The sequence below is a fragment of the Vipera berus genome (genome assembly GCF_964194415.1).
Source record: "Vipera berus genome assembly, chromosome: 11".
In the NCBI taxonomy this organism is placed as follows: Eukaryota; Metazoa; Chordata; class Lepidosauria; order Squamata; family Viperidae; genus Vipera; species Vipera berus.
This window is the reverse complement of record NC_138214.1, coordinates 20,252,177-20,274,870: the sequence shown is the minus strand read 5'-3', so window position 1 is coordinate 20,274,870 and position 22,694 is coordinate 20,252,177. Positions and strand designations below refer to the sequence as shown.

Genomic DNA, 22,694 nt, shown 5'->3' with positions numbered 1-22,694 from the left:
ATTCACTTTAAACTGCTATCAGCTGAATTATCCCATCCTGAATTGCACAGGGGACTCTCTGACTTCTGCTGAGTATGTATATCTGCAGAATGTCAGGTGGCCCAAGCCAGTTGTGGTCCAGATGTTGAACAAGGAAATGAGATGAGGCTGAAGCTAAAGGGGAAAAAATAATAATAATCTTTCCTTGACAGCAGGACTTTCCTGATAAGGATGTGTGGCTGCAGAGCAAACAATTGTTTGCGTGACAACTAGATGAAGTCCCATCATTCCCTTGCAAAAAACCCTCCACCACTGATCCACTTCTGAGAAGCTTCCCCATATGTTCTGACTTTAAGAAAGGAGAAATATTCATGTACACAACTGTTGAAGGAAAGGGCAGTGCAAAGAGGGGCAATTGCTGCCAACCACCCAACAACTGGAATATACAAAACCACATTTTTTTTCTTGCCACAATCCTCTGGGCTTCAGTCCAGAGGAGAGCATAGAAATGCCAACGCAGCCCCTGGTGCCCATCCCATTCCCTACCACAGTAGTTCTCAACCAGTAGTCCATGGACCCCTAGGGGTCTGCAATGTCATCATAGGGGTCTGCGATGGGATGTGGAAATTGAAATGTAAGAGGGGTAAATATTAAAGAGCATGATATCCTCTAATGTTTTTGTTATACCTTTATTGGACTGTAATGGTCTCAGTGCTGGGCTTCTTCCACCCAACGGGAGAAAGGGCTCAGCAGGGGTAATGCATGTAAAAAAGGAGCAGGAGCTTGACTGTGCAGTCACGGCACCATCCTGAATTTCGTTTAACTCCCCATCTCTTTGAGGATACCCCTGGGGCTTAGTTCTTACTGTACAATATGGAACAGAATTTGCCTGTGACAATGAAGCGAATTCCTGGGAACCCCAGTCAGGCATTCTAAAGAAAGGCATAGGAGGCCACTGGACAGCTCATGGTGGCTGGGCATGACTGTGAAGGGCAGTTACCCACCAGAATAACCCTTCCTGTGTAGACCCCACCTCAAGGCTTCCACCCATCCCAAACCCTGCACTATTTGAGTTCCAGTTCATGAGATTCCTTTGGGTCCACAACAAGGGCTCCCACTGCAGGCAGCTGTGATGGGCTCATTGGTTGGCTGCACCACAGGGACTACTTCGAAGGGAAAGGCCCAAATTGGTCTGTAGAAACCACATTGCTTTTTTGACAATAAAGATCTTCTCACCTGTTTTGGCTCCAGAGGTCATAGTCCCAATTATAGTCCTTTGGCAGTTATGAAACAGTCTTTAGGAATTCTGAGAAAGAATCCTATGGAACAGGTCATTTCCCTCTTGGCCTGTCTTCCATTTCAAAAGGAAAAGTTTTTGGACTTCTTCTCACTTAGCTGTCAATCCAGACTAAGGCTCATGGTTGCATTAGATACATGAAGAAGTAACCCCAGGTGTTGTTATACCATCAGGATCATATGTCTGCCCTCCTGGCTTGGATTGATTGATTGATAGGAGGTGGTTCAAAAACATCTGAAGGGCCACATATTTTCTAACCCTTGTCTATAACCAATAGTACTCTGTGTGTGTTTGTGTGTGTGTGTGTGATTTTGATTGTACTAAGAAGTCTTTTTGGCTAGAAGAATACAGATAAGATCTTTTGAAAGCATTGTGGATTTAGGTAACTCTACCCCAGCTCAGCTAAGGTGAACCACCAATACCAGCTGAAGTTGCAAATATTCTCCACACTCCCATCTCCATTCAAGAAAGGAAGAGTTCTTACCAATCAGAGGGTATGCAGGATTGTCCCTTCCTGAAATAACCCACAGGTGATAGTCACTTGATCTACCCTGTGAATGGAAAGATAGAAGGCTAGTGAAGATCAAGCTGTAGAAGCAGTAGAGCAATTGAATGCAAAACAATATAAGAATAAACAGGCCAGGCTTGGAAGGAGGGAGGAAGGGAATCAGGAAACCCAGGGTTATAAATCGCATGGAAAACAGCCGAGTGCTGACCTTGGAAGGAAGGGAAAAATGCAGGAAAGGAAGAGACAAAGAGTCAGGAAGATACAAGTAAAAAAAAAAATCCACCAGTGTGTTGCACTACACCACCTCATTTATGCAAAGGGTTACAGAGCGAGCACAACTGGATCAGTGAACCATTCTTTAATTTTACACAAACATACACATACTCACACTCTTATAACCCAGCAAAAACATCAGTAAATATAGCTTGCAACTCCGTCCTCTCATAGTTGTGAAAAGGACAATTTGGAAAAGGCTTTTGGGACAGCAGCTCTGCCCTTTCTGATCCTCCTGGTAAAATTCATCTCAAGGGCTGTGTATCTAGGTCACGCTGATGTATGAGTAATCCATGAGTGCACTACTCATTCTAACATGCAAATAGTTCATCTGTTTGCATGACAAGAGACTTCCTTACAGTGGCCCTCTCAAGAATTTCCCAGCTGTCCTCAAAGAGAACATTTGACCCGTCACTGGCTCAACTGAGCCAGGCCAAAAATGGTCACATGGGACAATACGTGCATAATTGCTTGTGCACAGGTTACCTTAATATGATATGTTATGATTTATGTGGGACAACCATCTGTTTCTTTGTGAAGTATCCAGCCCCTAGGGATTTTGCAAAGTGCATTTTAATGAAGATACTTCAATACTTTCTCTACTTCAGCTGACTTTCTTTGTGGGGTAAATATGAACCCAAATGGACAGATCCAACTGGTCATCTGGATCTGTGGACGCTCTCTTTCTCTCTCTCTAAAGAAAAACGGGAGCAATTCCTCTCCTCACCAATATCACTGAACCATTTTTGACAGGAAGTTACACTTATACTTACAGGAACCCCCAACTGTTCTGTGGTTTTTTTGATAATATTGTCAGCAGTTTCCATGTTGGAGATGCTTAATGCGGTGTTCTGAACAAAACAAATAAACATTGTAATAATTCCTATTTCTTTCTGAAAAAGAATATTTTAATGAATTAATATTATCATATGAAACATATTTACAGCAATATTCTTTAACGTATAAGATCACTAATTTGTCACATTATGATATTCCAGTTCCAAATTCCAAAGGACTTGTAGATTAGCAATATCCATCTTGAAGAATCCCTTGGCTTTCTACAGCAATAAAAAGGAGCTTTAGACTCTGTAATCTGGAAGCTTCAGAAATGGCTAATACAGCATATGCATTTTTTTAAAAACAAGATTTTATTTGAATATATAGCCATTCTGAAATATCGATTGATTGATTAAATATTATGTGCCATCAAGCCAACACTGACTCTGGCAACCAACTCCAGGATGATCTATGCCCAATGTGGCTCCTCAGATCATCCAGCCATTGCCACTCGAATCAACTCTGTCCACCTTGATGTTGCATGTCCTCTTTTCTCTTTCCTTCCAACTTTCCCTGCATCAAAGCTTTCTCTAGAGAGCTAGATCTTTGCAGATGTGCTCAAAGTAGGATGACTTGAGCCTGGGCACTTGTGCCACAAGTGAGAACCCTGATAATCCATGTGCCTCTTTCTTGGCTATGCACAGTACTCTTGGGAGTCTTCTCCAACACCAACATTCAAAAATGTCAGTCCTCTTCTTCGAAGTTCGACTTTCGCTTCAATGGAGCACCACAGAGATTATCACTGCTTGCCAAAGTCTGAACCTTGTTGCTATGGCCATATTCAAACTCTTCCTGCAGTTGTAGAATGATTTTGAAGATGGCATTAACAAAAACTTGGTATTAACATTTTTCTTCTGCCCAAGTACTTAAACAAACAAACAAAAAAGGCCAACACATTTATCTGTGATTCTAAAGTCTCATTCTTGATATGGAAGCAGGGGTTGAATTTAAATTCCCTTATTTTTTAAAATATATTTAACACTTTAATGATGGAAAGACAATTACATTTTGGCTAAAGGAAGTTCTCCATCTATTGATATTATTTTGGAGGCTTGGATCCCCTCCCTCATTCATTAGTTTAAGCTGCAGTTTCTCTTTCAGCTTTTAACAACAACAATTTCTTTATTACTCACAGAAGAGCTTTTCTCCCTGTCCATCACCAAAATCTGCATGGGAAAACTTTTGGGGTACTCAGTCTGCTTCATTTCATAGATGTGCCTGTAATTCAAATATGGATGGTGAGTTCAGAAATGTGCTTCACAGAATAATTGTATTAAGTAAAATAGAAAAAAGCTATTTGAAGTCCTCTGAAGAATTCTACTATTCCTCTGCCTGGGAACTCCCACACAGATTCCATTGGGATGCCATTAGGTGAAGATGAGGATTGGCCCAGAATGGACTAAAATGGGGAAGGCCACTATGGGAGGTGGGTGGGATAGAAGGAGCAAGTATGTCATAAAATGAAGCTGGTGTTCCCCATTTTTTACAATCTAGGTATCCTTTTATCTCTAGGATGTTAAAATAGGGAGCACAAATAAAGGCAGGGCATCTCATTCTTGGTACACTGGCAGGGCCTTCCTTCAGGATGCAGTAACACAGAGCAGAAAAGAAGGAAGAACACATCTTATACCAGAGCAGCATGGACAGCCATCTTTCCTTCACTTCTGAAGAGCTGGAAAGAAAGAAAAAACATTGAGGCAGGACAATATCACATAGCTTTTGTGAACTTTACTATATTAACCTGCAAAGCCCCTAATCTTAGGTGTGAGATGGCTCTTGGTTCTACTTCTGTCAAGGAGGAAATACTTAGAATAGAATAGAGCTGGAAGGTGACGGATATGATCCCTGTTGCCCAAGAGGTGAGTGCCGTGGTAGGAAATGCCAAGAACTACCCATCTCTTATCCCCCCATTGCCAGAGTCCCAGCACGACCACTGGAGCCCATGCCACTTTACCCATCCCCCAACCAGCTGTGATACCAGCCCTGTGTCCCAGCCAAGTTTGTTGCCACGGCCTTGGGATGCCAGTTCCAGAGTCCAGCCAAGAGAAGTCCAGATAGTGGTTCGACCACATCCCCAGGACCAGCAAGTCACTCAAGCCCTGAAAGCTGCCCAAGCCCAGCAGAAGGTACAGGAGGCTCCACCGAGGTTCGAGCCGCCTCCCATCAAGCCCATCTTTGATGGGGATCCCAAGAAGCTGACCTTGTTCTTAAACCAGGTGTGGGATCATTTTGATTGCTACGCTTATGCCTATCTGGATGGGGCTATGATGGTGAATGCTGTGGTGGCAAATTTAGAAGGGTGAACGAGCTCCTGAATTGCATGACATTAATCTATTCATGGAGCAACTGAGGCAGTGGTGAGATTCAGCCAGTTCATACCACTTTGGCAGAATCGGTAGCTAATTTTTTGTTGCCCAGGCCCAGAATGGACTTTCGGAAGCGGCATCCACACAGAGAACTGGTTGTTGACATATTTGAATCCCATCACTGAACTGAGGAGTCAGTTTGAAGACAAATCCCGAGTCCTACTGGCTGAGAAAGAAATCCACCACCTGAAGCAAAGAGGTCGCCCCACAAGGGAGTACATCTGTGAGTTCAGGAGGGTTGCTAACCGGCTGAGGCAGTTGCCTGAGCGGTCACTGATCAACTACTTCAAATGGATTAGATTATGCTTGCTTCAAGCCTGCATCATTCGAGGTATTCCTAACCTATTGCATGAGTGGTACCGTATGGCAGTGATGCTGGACATCAAGCTGGACTGTCCCTGAAAATCAAGCACCACTGAACTCAAGCCGCCATGTGTCCAAGAAAAACACCTCTATGGCCCAAGCCTCTGCAGCCACTAACATCTCCCAAGCACCAGCCAGGGCTCCTATCAAATGCTACTGGTGTGATCAGGTGGGTCACCATGGTGTGGAATGCCCAGCTCCTCACCCTCAACCCAGGAGCATGCCAATTGCTGCCACGAAACCATGAAGAGCTCCTAGAGGGGGAAGAGAGAAAAACAACTGGGCACATCAAGACCTGGGTGTTGAAACCTCCCCTCCCACCAAGCTCAAAACCAACCCCCAATCTGAGCCACAGCAAATGCCAGCACCATACAACAATGGCAAGGAAGATGAGGAGGACCCCATGGTGAGTCAGCCCATTCCCTCTTTTGCCATTCCCGCCAGGCTGGTAGTGCCCCAAATAGGGGCTCACACGAATTTTAACATCTTAATAGACCCAGGATGCACCCAGTGCTTAACTTACCTACCATACTCAAACTGGGTATCTGAGCCAAGCTATCACCCCTGCCCATGAGGGTTGAGCAGGCACCTCATCGGAGGTGCCCCAGCCATGCATCTAACTGAATCTGTGCATTTGGAAATGGGTCGGCATTGGAAAATCATCTGTTTTGTGGTGGTTACGAATATGACCGAAGCAGTAATTTTGGGGCTAGCATGGCTCGATAAATGGTGCCCTAACATCTGGTGGGAGGAGGGAATGCAGAAGACTGGGGACAGGACTCCTCCCACCTGCCACTGACAATAAAACAAAGACACTGGCCATCAGCAAGATTCGAGGGGAGCCCCGCGAGACCCTAAAGACTGTAGCTGAAAAACTGCTGGGGATTCAACTGGTCCCCACAGAATACTGTGATTTGGCGGAAGCATTTAGTGAGAAGGAATGTGGCATCCTGCTCCCCCACACCAGGCCATGGACTCTGCTATTGAAATTCTGCCCAGTGCCAAGCTCCCAAAACCAAAAATGCACTCTATGACAGGGCTTCTCAACCAGTGGTATGGGTACCACCTGTGGTACATTGGTACCTGGCAGGTGGTATGCAACCATCCTAGAAAAGTGGTAATGGGGGAGGGGAATGAGCTGAACCGGCAGTAGCACAAGCCTGAGCGAGAGATGACTGGAGCTGCAGGGCTGTCAGGGCTCAGCGGAAGCGCCAGGATCAGTGCCAGGATCCAGCTGGAGCTCAGCACTGATCCCGGCACTTCTGCTGAGCCCAGAAGAAGCACCAATCAGCTGGAATGTTGCAGCATCTCCAGGGTGTTGTGATTTACATTCAGATGCTTGGCAACTGATTCATATTTATGACGGTCACAGTGTCCCAGGGTCATGTGCAGTGACCAAAACCTGCTGCATTCACCCAGCAGATGGGGGGAATAAAAACCAAACAACCCCCCCCACCCCACCCCCGCTGCCAATCCTCAACAGAAATCCTCACAACAATGAAAACCTCGGACAGGAGGAAGAGTGCCGCTGGGTGGGCAGGCTGGTGTCTTGCTCGGCTGTGGCTTGTGGGGCACTTTTTTCAGTGCCATTGTTACTTCGAACAGTCACTAAGCAACCTGTTGTAAGTCAAGGACTAACTGTACTTCAGCACTTTTTTCCTTTTTTTTATTGAAAAGTTTTACAGTACATTTTATTCATTAAAAAAAAACAAAAAAAAAACCCTCCCAACCCCCTCCCCTCTTCCCAACCCTCCCCAACACCTCCCTCCCTCCCCCTCCCCCCTCCCCGACTTCCCAGAGCTAAATACAAGGTATAAAAGTAGAAACAATCATAATCTACCATATGCAAACAACAATAAACTATTAAATCTATCGCACTTTAACTCTTATAAAATAACTACAAGCAATATAAATATCACCTCAATACTTATTCAAATGCTAAATGAAACTTTTTAGTCCCATATTTATTCTGGATGTAATCAATCCATTTTTTCCACTCCACAATATATCTCTGTTGCGAATGGTCTTTCAGATATTTCCTTTTTTTTTTTTGATCAAGTGTTTAACACCTTGCTAGGTGACTGGTGGTACTCGGATGTTGCCATATCCTAAAAGTGGTAGAATGGGTGGAAAGATTGAGAAGCCCTGAGCTGGATGACATGAGAGATGTGTGCAAATGAAGACAGGCCAGGAGAGCAGGCCAGAGGGAGGTAATGGGGTGGCTCCAAGGGAGGGGGAGAAGGCATTGAGAAGCCATGCCTTGAGGACTGAATTACAAAAAGGGAATGTGTGGGCAGTGCTGGTTGCTGAAGGCAACCATTGCAAAGTACTGCTATTGCCGGTGAATAATTCTCTGTTTTGCATTGTGTTTCATGTGGACAATTTTCTCAATTTGGTTTGTGTTTTGTTGCCTTTGTTTTTGGACCACTTGGCAGGTTTGTTACCAATATTGTTTTCTTCTGAGTCTCCAGCCTACTTCTCAAAAGGGATTTTGTCCTTGTGCATTTAACAAGGACGAACATAGGCTGGGACAGAACACTGTATTCAAAACTGTCAAAGTGTGAATTTCACAAAACATGCCTTGACTATCTGGGCTATCAGATTTCGAATGAGGAGGTAGAGATGCCAAAGTTAAAACAGTACTGGAATGGCAACCCCCACGAACCCACAAGCAGCTTCAAAGTTTTCTTGGGTTTGCTAACTTTTATTGTCAATTTATTCCCTATTTTGCAAAGATAGCCATGCCAATCACCAATTTACTCAAAACAGGAAAAGGAGGGGGGAAAACTCCAGGCTTGTCAGTCATTGCAGTGGTCATTAGAGTGCCCAGCAGTGTGTGAAAAACTAAAGAGACTCTTTGCAGCTGAATCAGTTCTTAAGTACCCTGACCCTGGACAACAATTCATCATTCAAGCTGATGCAAGCAGCGTGGCTGTGGAGGGCATTCTCTTACAAAAAAAATCACAAAGGGGAGCCTTTGACCTCAGAATCCAGAATCCAGGTATTGCAATGGAGTCATAATGCTAAGCAAGTGGGTCACTTTAGATTTTTAAAAACAATGTATCTGCTGTGGAGGCAATTCTGGTGGCCAAAAATTGAAAAAGGACATTGAGAGTTATGTTAAGAATTGTGCCACTTGTGCTACCACAAAGAGGCATCCTGGAAAACCACCAGGGTTATTGCAACAAGTTGCCAATCCCTCTCAACCTTGGGAGGAGATAGCAATGGATTTTATAGTGGAATTACCTGAGGAGATCTTCTAATCCAGCCCCCTGCTCAAGCAAGAGGTCCTATACCATCTCAGTCAGATCGATCGATTGATTGATTGATTATATTGTCTATATTGATGATTGTCTAGTCTCTTTAAAAACTTCCAACGATGCACTGCCCACGATTTCTGGGGGTAAGCTTTTCCATTGGTTAATTGTCCTCACTGTCAGGAAGTTGCTTCTCTCTTTGATCAGCTTCCAACCATTGTTTCTTGTCCTTCCCTTTGGTGCTCTGGTGAACAACCTGTCCCCCTCTGCATTTTGGCTTTAACTGTTACTTTCTTTCTCCCTCCTCCCTTTTTGGCAGGCAACTTCAGCAACGTCGGGGAAACGGTGCCCATTTCAAGCTTTGCATAAACCAATGTTGCCACAAAAGCAAGGCCAGAGCCTCAGTGTTTGGGTCCAGAGTCCTCCAAATCAGCAGTTGCAACACTGCAGACTCCCTTCTGTGATGGTCCTTGGCTGCCAAGTCAGTGCAACACCATGCTGGTTACAGCTGAGAACAGGAAGCTGCATGCCTGTTTTTCCAGCTCTGGAGTGGGAGCATCAGCCCAGGGCTTCTCTCAATCTGTGTATGTGGAGACACTCACACCACTCAATTAATGCGTGAAGGAATCTTTGCAGAGTACAAATTCCTTCTGCATTTATGTCATCGACTTGGACTGGATAAACACAATTAACTCATTGAAAAACCCACTTGCTTTGTCCGTCGTAAGGATTACGCGAGACAGCTGGCTCAAAGTAACACTTTATTCGTGAGGAACCGGGCAGGGAACAGAATCACAGCACCTCTATTTATACCCCAGCTGGCAGGCTGGCGACCAATCCGAGCCGTGCCGGTTTCCCGCTGTCAGCGCGGACCAATCGGCGGTGGTGAGCTCTGACAGCCTTGAGCTGTCAAGCTGTATCGCGCCTGTGCAGTTCCCTGCGTTTTTGACAGCTGAGAACTGTCAAGCGGTTGCGCTTGCACGGTGGCTACCGGCAGCTTTTGACAGCTGTCAAAAGCTGCCGTTGTGCTCGGTTGGTTTTACCTCATAACTATTTACATGTAATACCTAACCGTTAACCATAACATATTAATACACAACACCACTGGCTGAAGACATAATATCTACCAGAATCTTCAATAAAAATGCAGATAAAAATTGGATTTGGGAAAATCTGGTGTGATCAAAGATCTGAGAGATTTCAAAGGAAGTTACTCCATGATGTGGTTGTTTTATCTGAATATCAGTGCATCATAATTTTATAACTATAATCTTAATCAGGACTTTTAGTAGTTTTTGTTTACTGTCCTGATTCCTGATTGTAACTTGTTTTGTGAGACAATAGTGATATGTGATAAATAATCCATGATCTTATTGATTTGTGCCTTGACAGAAGGCACAAATGAAAAATCTCTGTGTTGTCCTAGGATCTGAGCAGGGTCTTCTCCAGTGGGCTGTGTTAGAAGTTTTAAGGAAAGATTTGTAGAGACAATCAAACACATTCTCATTCTGCCTCTCAAGGCAGCAGAAGCAACCATAGGAAAAGAGCAGCCACTGTTATGTCCAGCCTTGTGCTGTCCGGGGTGTTAGACCTCTCTTCTTGGCCAATAGGATGAGGGTGAAGTTTGGAAGCACCACCGTTAAGGGTGGCTGCCAGAGGGAGATGCCATGAATTTTACCCACAGTTATTTTTCTCAATTGCTCTTGAAACTGCTTCTGTTTACCTACATGGGTAAGCACCCCTCACTGTGATTGGAGTTGTTTGGGTGAGGATTGTGTGTATGGAATGCCCCCCTTCCCCTCACATCTCCTCAGTTGCAACTTTGCCCTTGTCACAACCTAGAAGGCACCACTTGTTGATGAGGGCAGAGCAGACTGGTTGAGTTCATCTCTTGCCATGGTGGTCCCTTCAAAGAAATGGGTTTATGGACATTACCTGAAAGTGATGACATAATTTACAGTTGGCCAGCCAATCACAAAAGATGTATCTGCGCTCATTTTCTTCTCTGACACTTCACTAAGGCAGGATCCAGTCCATACTTCACTCAGAGGAACTTTTTTCTTCAGTTTCAAGCTGGAAGAGGACCTGCATGTCAAGCCAGAGACACCCCTCTTAAGCATATTTGCAGAATTCAGAAATCCCAGCTAGGGTCCCTGATTTGTCTCCTCCTACACATAACCAAGAACTCTTCCACAGAGTCACAGACACACTCACTCACCTAAAGTGACATGCTTATTAAACAGCTCACACTCAAGACCCTGGGTTCAGAGTTCCATGCCATGATTTCCTTTCTGAAATAAAACCTAATTGGCTTGATTTGCCTTAACTCATGGTTACAAATCAGAAGGCAGGGTTCACACCAAGGTTTAATGTTGTATGAACCCAATGTTAGCTAATAGTAAAGAGCATTAGCTGGTGCATCAAATGGGCATTCACACTTACTTGGATTTGGCAACAATTAGCATGTTGCTGAAGAGGAACAAATGCCTCTCTTGGGTTTGCAAGCCCAGAGAAAGCTGGACACGCTCATCCAAGATGAAGATGGAATTTGGGTTGCTAAACGCTCCAGCTGGTAATCCACTATCTCTGTGTGAGGATGACAAAATAATTTCCCTGCTGGAAAAGAGAGCAGAAAATGAATTGGGATGATAGTAATACTTTTGCAGTTTTGCAGTCCAGTTTTATCTTCAGCGAGTACTATTATTTTCAAGGAAATATTAAGATCTTTCTCTTGACTACAATTGCATGATGAAGCCCCATTGAACCAAGTAGACCTTTTTATTCTTCCTCCAAACCTGCCCTTCACTGCTCTTAAATTCATTTGCCCATTTCTCCTCTTGTTGTAGGGGAAGTTACATCGTGTGTATAACAACCTCATGTCTTCTTCTGGATAGGCATGTCATGTCATCCACTATTTCTTTATTTCTTTATCTATTTATCTATTTATACTTATAATTCAGATTGCTATGGCTGCCCAACTCACAGTGACACGGGGTGGGGGGTGGGCAGCTTGCTGTCTAAAAACAAACACCATGTAATCTACATGAAGCCAACAATTACATATTTTCACAGGGCAAAGAGCTTCAGTGTATAAAACAATTTGGAGAGATATTTTTAAAGTAAAATATTTATTTCTTTAAGAAATTAAACTAAAATATGATGTTCAAATGATTGGACATTTAATACAGTTGTTACTTCATTTATCCTCATTTGCTAGAAAAATGCTTTGCTTTCATCTGGCATTCTGTTACCAGATCATGGCAAATGAGAGGCCCACAGCTTTCTTTTTCTCTTTCCCCTTCTCTGTCCCCCAATCCTTTCCACAAATCACAGGTGTTTCCAGGGAATCTTGAGACTGGCCTAATTTGCCTCATTGATTGAGAATTATGGAGGCTGAAGGATTGTAGGTATGTGGAGTGAAATAAAGCTGCCTGAATCTGCTTGGTCCTTCATGGCCCCTGCTTGTCTCTCCCTTCCCCCTTGGTCAAATCTCCATCAAGTTCCAAAGCTAAGATCTGCCTCTCTTTGACCCCATGAAGACGATGTGCCTCTCCAGAAGAGAGGAGAGGAGGCCAAAATACAGTGCCAGAAGGGGCAGTTCACCATCACCACTGCAGTTCTCTACTTCAGTATGGAAGTTTGGAGGCAAATATATTCAATATCGCAGTTCTGTTTTCTCCAGGATGGGCCCCAGTTACACAGAATATAAACCCTGAAGTCCTTAGCCTTCCCCATCTCGGTTGGGGAACCTGGGGAGCTGAAGAGTGAAGGTTAGGCAGAGCTGCCACCACCACTGTTTTCCCCTGTTTGTGTGTGTGTGTGCGTGTGTGTGTGTGTGTGTGTGCATGTCTGTGTATGGGAGGGGGACTAACTGCAAGAAATGACAAACTTGAGGACAGGGAAGGAATGAGCTAGGGGGCTTGAAGTCTTCTGAAAGAGGACAGTATAAAAAAGAGATTCAAAGGAACCCCACCTTGATTTTGATTAAGGTCAGAAGGGGCAGAGAGAAACCGACAAGCAGTCAGGATTGTGCTACAATGCCCCACAATAAGAGAGAGAATTGCTGGGATCTGTGCTGTGCCTGTTTCTTGCCTTGCCTTGCCCAGAAGGGCTGAAGGGAAGTTTAAGTATGAGGCTTCATCAGTTGCCTTTTGCTTCCTGGCGCCTTTGAAGGGCCTCCAAATAACGCCAAGGATTTGGGTCTCCTGCTTGAGAAATTAGGGGAAAGCCTGAAAGCATAACACCTTTTTTCACATAATTGGCAATTCAGGTATTTCTTTAAGTTACCTGAAATCTGTGCAAGCTGTTTCCCCAAACCAGGGTGCTAAGCGTAGCCTTAAATGAAAAGTGCTCTTAAAGATTGTTTGGTTCTAAATGAACATCATCTGAATTTTTAACTTGGCTTAAAGCAATATTTATTTCAGTAAAATACTGTCAGAAAAGATTATTTATGAGGGCATTTTTGGAAACAGACACAATAAGTGTATGTTCTTTGTTTATCCATCATCTTTTTGTGGCTAGAAGGGAAATCTCTGGATGATGTGATGGTCATTCGTCATTGGAAGAGGAAATGAGTTGGGCATGTAGAGTTGAAATGCAAAAGGCAGCAGTGACTGAGTGGTCTTTGTGCCAAGCTCAAAGAAACCAAGAAAGCCTCCAGGGATCAGTACAAATCCAAGTTTAAACTAGCAAAGAAATGTCACAAATAAGCATGAACTGACAATCAGGCAATAGTGGGAGGATTTCAGCTTTTCTCTTTGCCAAATATTTTTAATGCTCGATGATTCTACTGAGCCAGCCCTGCCTGACACTTTAACCATTCAAGCTGCATAATTAACATTAAGGTGCAATCTTGTGATAATTTTTATGCTACTGGGGTATCTTCAATTTGGATACCCATAATGGCTCAGTGCCAGTGTAACATCTGAAGTAGACTGCATATTCTGACAGTGAAGGTTGTCAGATGTCTTGAGAGGCTTGCAAGATTGCAGGAATGCAAAATATGCATCCCAGTTGTGGAGACAAAAATGTTTTTGCATTGCCCTCCACAGTTCTTCAAATACAACTACAGGATAAAATCAGATTGTCTTCACTTCTACAGACCTTGAAGTGTTAAAAGGTTGCCTGGATATATACTTCAGGCTGAAATTGGGCTGGGAAAAATAAAAGTTGCCTTAAGCTCTATTACTGGGAAGCAGAATGAGGCAAACCTTCCTGTCAATGGGAAAGAGAGTTCACTAAGCATTGTGGAATCATAGGGTTGGAAGGGACCTTGGAGGTCTTCTAGTTCACCCCCCTACCCTTCTTATACCATCCTAGACAAATGATTTCCAATCTTTTCTTGAAAACCTCCAGTGATAGAGCATCCACAACTTCAGAAGGCAAATATTTCCACTGATTAATTGCTCCCACCACTAGGAAATTTCTCCTTACTTCTAAGTTGGATTTCTCTTTAATGAGTTTCTACTCATTACTTCTTGCACTGACCTCAAGTGCTTTGGAGAATCGGTCTACCCCCTCTTCTCTGTGATAGCCTTTCAAATATGGGAAGATGGTTATTGTGTCACTGCTAATGCTTATTTTCATTAGGTTAGGCACACCTAGTTCCCTGGTTCATCATACAGTTTAGCTGCCAGTCTCCTAATCATGTTTCTTGCTCTTCTCTGCACTTTTTCTAGAACCTCAACTTCTTTTTTTTCTATCATGTTGATCAGAATTGGATGCAATATGTCAACTGTGGCCTCACTAGTGCAGTATAGAGCAATACTATTACAACTTCTTGTGATCTTAAAACTATCTTTCTGTTAATGCAGCCTAGGACCGTGTTGGCTTTTTTGACAGTTGCAGAACACTGTAGCTCCTAATAGTGGTCCACTAGGACATTTAGATCCCTTACACAGTTACTGCTGTTGAGCCAGGTATCCACTCTTCTGTACGTGTGCATTTGGTTTTTCATGCCTAAGTGCAGGACTTTACTTTTCTCACCACTGAACTGCATGTTGTTGGATAGGACCCAATGCTCAGGTCTGTTGAGATCCTTTTGAACTTTGAGTCTGTCTTCCAAAATGTTAGAAAATCCCCTCAGCTTGGTGTCATCTGTTTCCACCAATTTTGAATGCACATGTCAAAATGGCTAAAGGCCTTGACGTTCCACCACATCTTACCCACTATGGAAACATCTAAAGAATTTCAGAGGAAGAAGCACACCCCAAACAGTGGGGGTACGCCTCTTCCTTCAGAGCTCTTCTAGCAACCTTTGTAGGACTTTACAGTAATAAATTTGGAGTGGACTGTAATTTCTGAGGCTGCTTCAGATGTCAACAGAAACAGTGATTCATACTCCTAGGAGTCATTTGAATAGGATCAATGCACCTTCTGAGCCAGAGAGGAAATGCCTGTGGCTCTTTTTTCTAAGTTGCGTAGACCTGGGGCTCCGCAGGAGGAAGGGCAGCTCATTTCTACTTCCTCTCTCTGTGTGGATTCTATGGATGGCACCTTCCCACTGGCTCTATTTCATCGAAATGGATTCTATTTTCAACATGACTTGGAAGATGACCTGATTTTACTAGGAATCTGAGAGGTTGGTGGAGTAAAGGTCACTGTGGCCCGTTCAATGGACTGCTACAAGGAACAAGGCATTTCAAGGCAGTTCAATCTGCTGGCTAAATCAGTCGAATTAATTCTTCTCAGGCCTCACAATGAAGTTATTTCTTTTTATTTCTTAATGAGGACTGGAAATATTGGAAAACCTGATCTGTACTTCATTCAGTAGCTCCTTTTTAAAATATACCCTTTTCTAAAATTGTGCCACTTTTCTTGAAGACCAAAAGTTGCAAAGTTTAGTCCTCTCCTGCTGGTAACAAGTTGTTTTCTAAACTGATCTCATTTGGCCAAATACCTGTCTTTGTTTTAATGAAATGCCCTGATTCTCTTTGATGTAAAATGTAAGACCCACGAGAATGAAGTTTCCAAGTATACAGAGACTGCCCTAAAATATTGGCCAGTGCTATTGATTGAAGGAGGGGAGTGGGGTTAGTTTGCAGCGGTCCAAAATCAGGAGTCAACTGCACTTTTCCCAACTAACAAATAGTATTATGAGGCAAATGTTTTGTGAGCTGCAACTTCATAACATTGTGGTGTTATGAAGCACATAAACTTTCCATGAGCATTAAGAGTTTTAAGAACTACTTTACTGAAAGGCAGAAACTTTTGTGGGTTAATGACAGGGGACTGAAAAAGGAGGAGAAGCAGGTGTGAGTGATTCTCTCTATTCAGTTTTTATAACTCAGTCCAGTTGACTTTAACCTCTCTGCAGACAAAGGATTTTTTCCCATCTGGGAGAATTTTCTGTGTGCTGAGAGGAGAGCTGTTTTTCTTGGCAAACTCACTGAAGTGCTTTGCTACTGCTTTTCTCTGGAGTGAGCTGCTTTTTTTTTACTTCTTAATGCAGGATTTCCTGGTGGTACCCCATTTAAATATTAATATGATCCAAATTTGCTGATCCTTTTTTGATATCTGTCAGGTTCAGCTACATGTTGTAGATATTATGCAGACATAAAGTTCTGGAACCTATGCAGGGTACAGATGCATAGGTGAGGATCCCTCACTGGCTCAGAACTACAGCAGGAAGAATGTTTGCCCCTCAATGATTCACCCGGCCTTCAATTTCTATTCTGTTGAAAATATAGATGTTGCAATGTTATCAACATTGGTTGGGAGGGAAATTTTTTATTTATTTATTTATTTAGTGGATTTATATGGCTGCCCACCTCACAAAACATAGCTCTGGGCAACATTCAAACATAAATGAAACAGAAAACAGAAAAGCAGAGAAACCCAAGATTGTACCAGGTCAACCATGACTTGATATCCCATCCCCTCCATGGATCACAATTTGCTATTTATGAAGCCACCACTTTCTAGGCCCAGTATTGAAAGCCCAAGATTATATAGGACAACCCCAAATATTGTGAGTAGTCCAACACTATTTAGTTTTTAAGAAGAGACTGGACAACTATTTGTCTGAAATGGTATAGGGTTTCCTGTCTGAGCAGGGGTTTGGACTAGAACAGGGCTTTTCAACCAGTGGTACGGGTACCACCTGTGGTACATTGGCACCTGGCAGGTGGTACGCAACCATCCTACAGAAGTGGTAATGGGGGAGGGGAATGAACTGAACCAGTGGCAGCACCGCACAAGCATGAGCGAAAGATGGCTGTCAGGGCTCAGGGAAAGCGCCAGGATCAGTGCTTCTTCGGGGATGTCAGGGTTCAGTGGAAGCACCAGGATCAGCGCTGGGCTCCAGCTGGAGCTCGGTACTGATCCTGGAGCCCAGAAGAAGCACCAATCAGCTGGAATGTTGCAGCATCTCCAGGGTCTTGTGATTTACGTTCAGATGCTTGGCAACTGATTCATATTTATGACAGTCAGTGTCCCAGGGTCATGTGAAGTGACCAAAACCTGCTGCAACCACCCAGCAGATGGTGGGAATAAAAACCAAACACTCCCCACCCCACCCCCCGCTGCCAATCCTCAACAGAAATGCTCACAACAATGAATACCTCGGACAGGAGGAAGAGCACTGCCGGGCAGGCAGGCAGGTGTCTTGCTCGGCTGTGGTGTGGGGGGCACTTTTTCAGTGCTATTGTAACTTCAAACAGTCACTAAGCGAACTGTTGTAAGTCGAGGACTACCTGTACTTCATCACTATTTTCCTTTTTTTTTTTGGTCATCAAGTTTTTGACACCTTGCTAGGCGACTGGTGGTACTCGGATGTTGCCTGAAGTGGCTGACAGACCACTCAGAGACAGCAGGCTAACATTAACTGGTTTATTAGGGAATCGGACAAACAGGTGTTCGGGGTTCGTACTTTTATAGCCGGCTGCCGGCCGGCTAGTCCAATCAGCGGCCGTTCTTCTCCCGCCAGGATTCCGGGGCCAATCCGCTGTCAGCTGTGTTTGACAGCTCCTTTGTCCGCGTGGCTGGGCGGTTCCGCGTTGTGTTGACAGCCGAGAGCTGTCAACTGGCTGCGCCTGCGCTTTCGCTGGGGAGGGTTTGACAGCTATCAAAACTCCCGCGTGTTCGGCTGTCATGGTGTTTACCTCACAACTAAATATAACTGTTTAACTCATAACGATAACGATCTTACATATAATACATTGCCATATCCTAAAAGTGGTACAATGGGTGAAAAGGTTGAAAAGCCCTGGACTAGAAGATCTCCAAGGTCCCTTCCAACTATTATTATTATTATTATTATTATTATTATTATTATTATTATTATTATTATTATTATTATTATTATTATTATTATTATTATTATTATTATTATTATTATTATTACCCCTGACTTCTGTTCCCCCAGACCTCGGGTGGGCTGGCTGAAACAGCCTTGACAGAGTTCAAAACCCACCCCTCCAAACTCCTCTTTCCCCCAATTGCAATCAATAAATCTTTATTATGGCCATCAACCAGCCCAACTGCAAGATTAAGGGAAGAACCCCCTACCTATGACAGACCTCCACCCTTCTGTTTCCCTTGCCACCCCCCAGATGTCATAGGACAATAAAGCCATGTTCTAGGAAAAGGTTTGCATCCATGTCTCTTACCTGGAACAATATTTTGATTTGCTAAGTGCTTTGCTGAAGACAGCTGAAGTTGAACGTCTTCTTTGAACGATGGGTTTCATTTTCTGTGGGAGAAAAGGACAGGGTGGGTGAGTAAGCTGTCATGGTGCAGGATAAGCTACATCAATGTTTCTCAACCTTGGCAACTTTAAGATATGTGGACTTAAACTCCCAGAATTCCTCAGCCAGCTTTTGGAGCTATGCTAAAAGGAAAAGAATATGACAGAGAGTAATTCCAAGTGGGTGGTGAAGAGGAGATGGCTCAATTTAAAAACTTAATGCTTGGAATGCTGTGTTGCTAGAGAGAAGATCCAACTTCAGGTGGAGGTGCTACTTGTTGTATGTGCAGTGACTTTGTTCCTGTTGGGGAAAGTGATCAAGCCAAAGAACCATCACTACAGGCTACACAAAGACAAGTGAATAAAGAGTAGATAGCATACAATGAAAGACTGAGGGAAGGAACCAGGTCAGATTGCATGAGGGTGGGCTTGGTGGACACCAAACTGTTCCCTGGGTAGGGTCCTTGAGAGGGTCCAGGAAACAAACCTGTGAAGAAGACCAAATAGGTCTTCTTGGAACAGCAAAGCACCATTTCACTGACAAGCCACAAACTGGCACCTCTCTTCCCCACCCTGGTGCCCTCTGACTGAACTTCAGCTCCCCTGTATGTAGGTGGTTCAGCTCATGTACTCACAGAAACAGGGCATCCTGGTTTGACTAGAATCAGAATAACAGAGTTGGAAGGGCCCTTGTAGGCCATCTAATACACACACACACACACACACACACACACACCACTCAAGCAGGAGAACCTACACCATTTCTGAGAGATGGCAATCCAGTCACTTTGTTGAGGGAAAAGTCTTCATCATGGTTCATTCCAAGCCAGGAATAAACAACATGGTGATTGCTTTAGAAAGAAAGTTGCAGTTTATTAAAGAGGAGAGCCAGACAGGAAGATGGCTCTGGAAGAAAAGAGAGAGAAAGCATCTGTAGGGAGTGAGTTTTTATACCCTCTGGGGCTTTTGTTTGGAGTTGTTTCCTGTTCCTATTTGAGGCTTTGTATTTCCTGTGTCATGTATTCTGACCTGAGTCTGGGTGTGCCCTTTTGCATCTGTTAGTTAATCCTATTATGTTCTGTCTTAGAGTTTGGGTGGGGTATGTAGATTTTAGGTGTTTTTGTCTTTTTAAGCTTCTAGCTGGGGGCCTCCAACCTTCCTGGATTATTTACATCTGCATTTCTACAGAGCTGGTTTCTGTTTGGGGGAGGGAGATTTGGGGCTATTAAAAAAACTGGGCATGCTTTTCTGCCTCTTTAAGATCCTTTGAGGAAATATATTTTTCTGCCCTTTTAATATTTCCTTTTCTGAGGGGCTGACTTCCCACATCTTGAAAGCTTCCATTGATGAAGCTCCCACAACTTCTGAAGGCAGCCTGTTCCATTGGTTGATTGTTCTCACTGACAGAAAATTTCTCCTTGTCTCTAGGTTGAATCTCTCCTTGATCAGCTTCCATTCATTATTCCTCATCTGGCCTTCAGGTGCTTTGGAAAATAGGTTGACCTCCTCCTCTCTGTGACAGCCCCTCAATATTGGAACACTGCTATCATGTCTCCCCTGGTCCTTCTCTTCACTAGTCTAGCCATGCCCAGTTCCTGTAGCCGTTCTTCATATTTTTTAGCCTCCTGATCGCCAGCTCACCTCTTTGTTCTCCGCTAGTTGGTTTTGCTGCCCACAGTTGGTTCGCCTCTCTGCTCGCCTCATTCACTTCGATGAGCCTCCACTCTCTTGGGTAGGCCTCTCTGGTGCATCTGGGCCTCTCTCAGCAGGCAAGTTTGCTGTAGGCCGCTTCTCTTGCTGGTGTTTCCCTCCTAATTTCTCCAGTCTTTTTTCTTTTTCTATGACTTATCTTTCCCTCTCCACTTCTCGTACCATTTTGTCTTAGTTTAATAGCAACTTTGCTCCCTGCGATGTAACCATGCTTCATCTGTGGCCACCATTTCGAATCATAAGACTAGCATCTTACAAAACCAGAGGCAGAAAAAAAAATCTGCAGAAACCCACATCCTCACTTAAAGTGGAAATGCCATCCATGGGAATCAGAAAACATAGATAATCATGGGCAGAAACATTTGGAAAGGATCCAAACAGAAAAAACAGAATAACAGAGTTGGAAAGGACTTTGGAGGTCTTCTACTCAATCCCCCTGCTCAAGCAGGAAACCCTAACCATTTCAGACAAATGGTTATTCTTAAAAGCCTCCAGTGTTGGAACAGAACAGAACAGAATAATAGAAAAGAACCTTGGAAGTCTTCTAGTCCAGCCCCCTGCTTAAGCAGGAGAACCTATACCATGTCAGACAGGTGAATGTCCAGTCTCCTCTTGAAAATCTCCAGTGATGGAGTGCCCACGATCTCTGGGGGTAAGCTGTTCCACTGTCCTCACTGTCAGGAAGTTTCTCCTTAATTCCAGGTTGCTTCTGTCCTTGATTAGCTTCCATCCATTGTTTCTTGTCCTGCTTTGGTGCTTTGGAAAATAGGTTCACTCCTTCTTTGTGGCAGCCCCTCAAATATTGGAACACTGTTATCATTTCACCACTATTCCTTCTTTTCACTAATCTAAACATACCCAATTCCTGCAACCGATCTTCATATCTTTTAGCCTCCAGTCCCCTAATCATCTTTGCTGCTTTTCTCTGCACTCTTTCCAGAGTCTCAACATCTTTTTTATATTGTGAGGACCAAAACTGGATGTAGTATTCTAAGTGTGGTCTTACTAAGGCTTTATAAAGCGGTACTAACTTTTCACATGATTGAATCCCTTTGATAATCCAGCCTAGGATTGCATTGGTTTTTTTGGGCTGCAGAACCACACTGCTGGCTCATATTTAAATGATTGTCCACTAGGACTCCAAGATCCTTCTTGCAGTTGCTGCTATTGAGCCAAGTTTCACCCAAGTTTCACATTTGGTTTTTCTTGTCTAAGTGTAAAACCTTATGTAGGAAGAAAAGTCTTCATCATCCAAGCAGGGAATAAACATGGCAACTGCTTTGGGAAGAAGGTTGTAGTTTATTGCAGAGGAAAGCCAGACAGAAAGATGGATCCAACAGAAAAAAGGGACTGACCACATGTGGGTAGTGAGTTTTTATACCCCCTGGACTCTATTGTTTGGAGTTATTTCCTGTTTCAAGCTTTGTATTTCCTTTGTCACGTATTCTGTCCTGAGACTAGGTGTGCCTCTCTAGGATTCTTGATGGTTGTGGGTATGTCCTATTATGTCCCATGGGGCTGTGGCTGATGTTGACTCTAGAGATCTTTCTTCCTAATCCCAGTTTCCTGACAAGATTATCACCTCTGCATTCCTGCAGACTTGGTTTCTGCTTGGGACAGAGAGACCTGGGGGCAGGGTTGGTTTCTGCTTTTAAAATCCTTTAGGGAAATATATTCTGCCCTTTTAATATTTCCTTCTCTGGGGAGCTGACTTCCCACACTTACTTTTCTCTACATTGAATTTTATTTTGTTAGATAGGGCCCAGTGTTCAAGTCTGTCTAGATCCATCTGGATGTTGGCTATTTCTGCCAACTTAGCATCATCTGTGTCAGAAACCACTTCAATCCACATCTTAAGAAAGAAGAACTCTTGACGACAAGGTTGTCCAAGCAGGAACTTTTACTAAGACATAGATGATAGACAGGATCTGAGGAATCCCCTCACAGATCGATATTTTTAAAGTGTCCCCAAGCAAACTCCACACCTCAGTTCATTCGGTCAATTCTGGATAGGCCAAGTTCCTCGTGGGAAGAGGAGAAACATCAGTCCATTCGTAGCAGAATCATTCCCACCCCCTCACATTCCATCTGGAGAAACCAGAGGGTTTCATTCCACCCCCCTTTCTTAGTTGCCTGTAAGATGAGGGGGAAAATGCCTCTCATTGAACTAATTGTGATGGATAGCAGGCAGGTGAAATAAACAAAAGATTACATTTGAGGAAGGAAGCAAAAGCAATAAAAACCCATGCTTGTTCCCTCTCCTCCTTGGGAATGGCAGAATCCAGGGGTGTGTGTGTTGAGATTTGGGTTTGCACAGAAAAGACAGTTAGAAATGAAATATAAATGGATTTTGACATCCTGCAAATTTGATAAGTTCTCCTTTCCCCTCATCTAAATTATTGATGAAGAAATGGAAGAG

General features: G+C 43.7%; 1 protein-coding gene across 1 annotated transcript in view; it reads right to left on the bottom strand.

The window, feature by feature from the left end:
* LOC308673132 (uncharacterized protein) overlaps positions 1 to 18,568 on the bottom strand; it is a gene marked incomplete at its 5' end in the record, with an annotated part of 30,544 nt that extends 11,976 nt beyond the window's left edge. The window contains 7 exons of the mRNA XM_081336570.1: positions 1,761 to 1,827; positions 2,831 to 2,908; positions 4,028 to 4,112; positions 4,525 to 4,566; positions 10,816 to 10,965; positions 11,323 to 11,496; positions 18,489 to 18,568. Of these exons, the coding sequence (XP_081192696.1) occupies positions 1,761 to 1,827; positions 2,831 to 2,908; positions 4,028 to 4,112; positions 4,525 to 4,566; positions 10,816 to 10,965; positions 11,323 to 11,496; positions 18,489 to 18,568 (676 nt within the window). The remainder of the gene's footprint in view (positions 1 to 1,760; positions 1,828 to 2,830; positions 2,909 to 4,027; positions 4,113 to 4,524; positions 4,567 to 10,815; positions 10,966 to 11,322; positions 11,497 to 18,488) is intronic.
* Between the last annotated feature and the right edge of the window lie 4,126 nt (positions 18,569 to 22,694).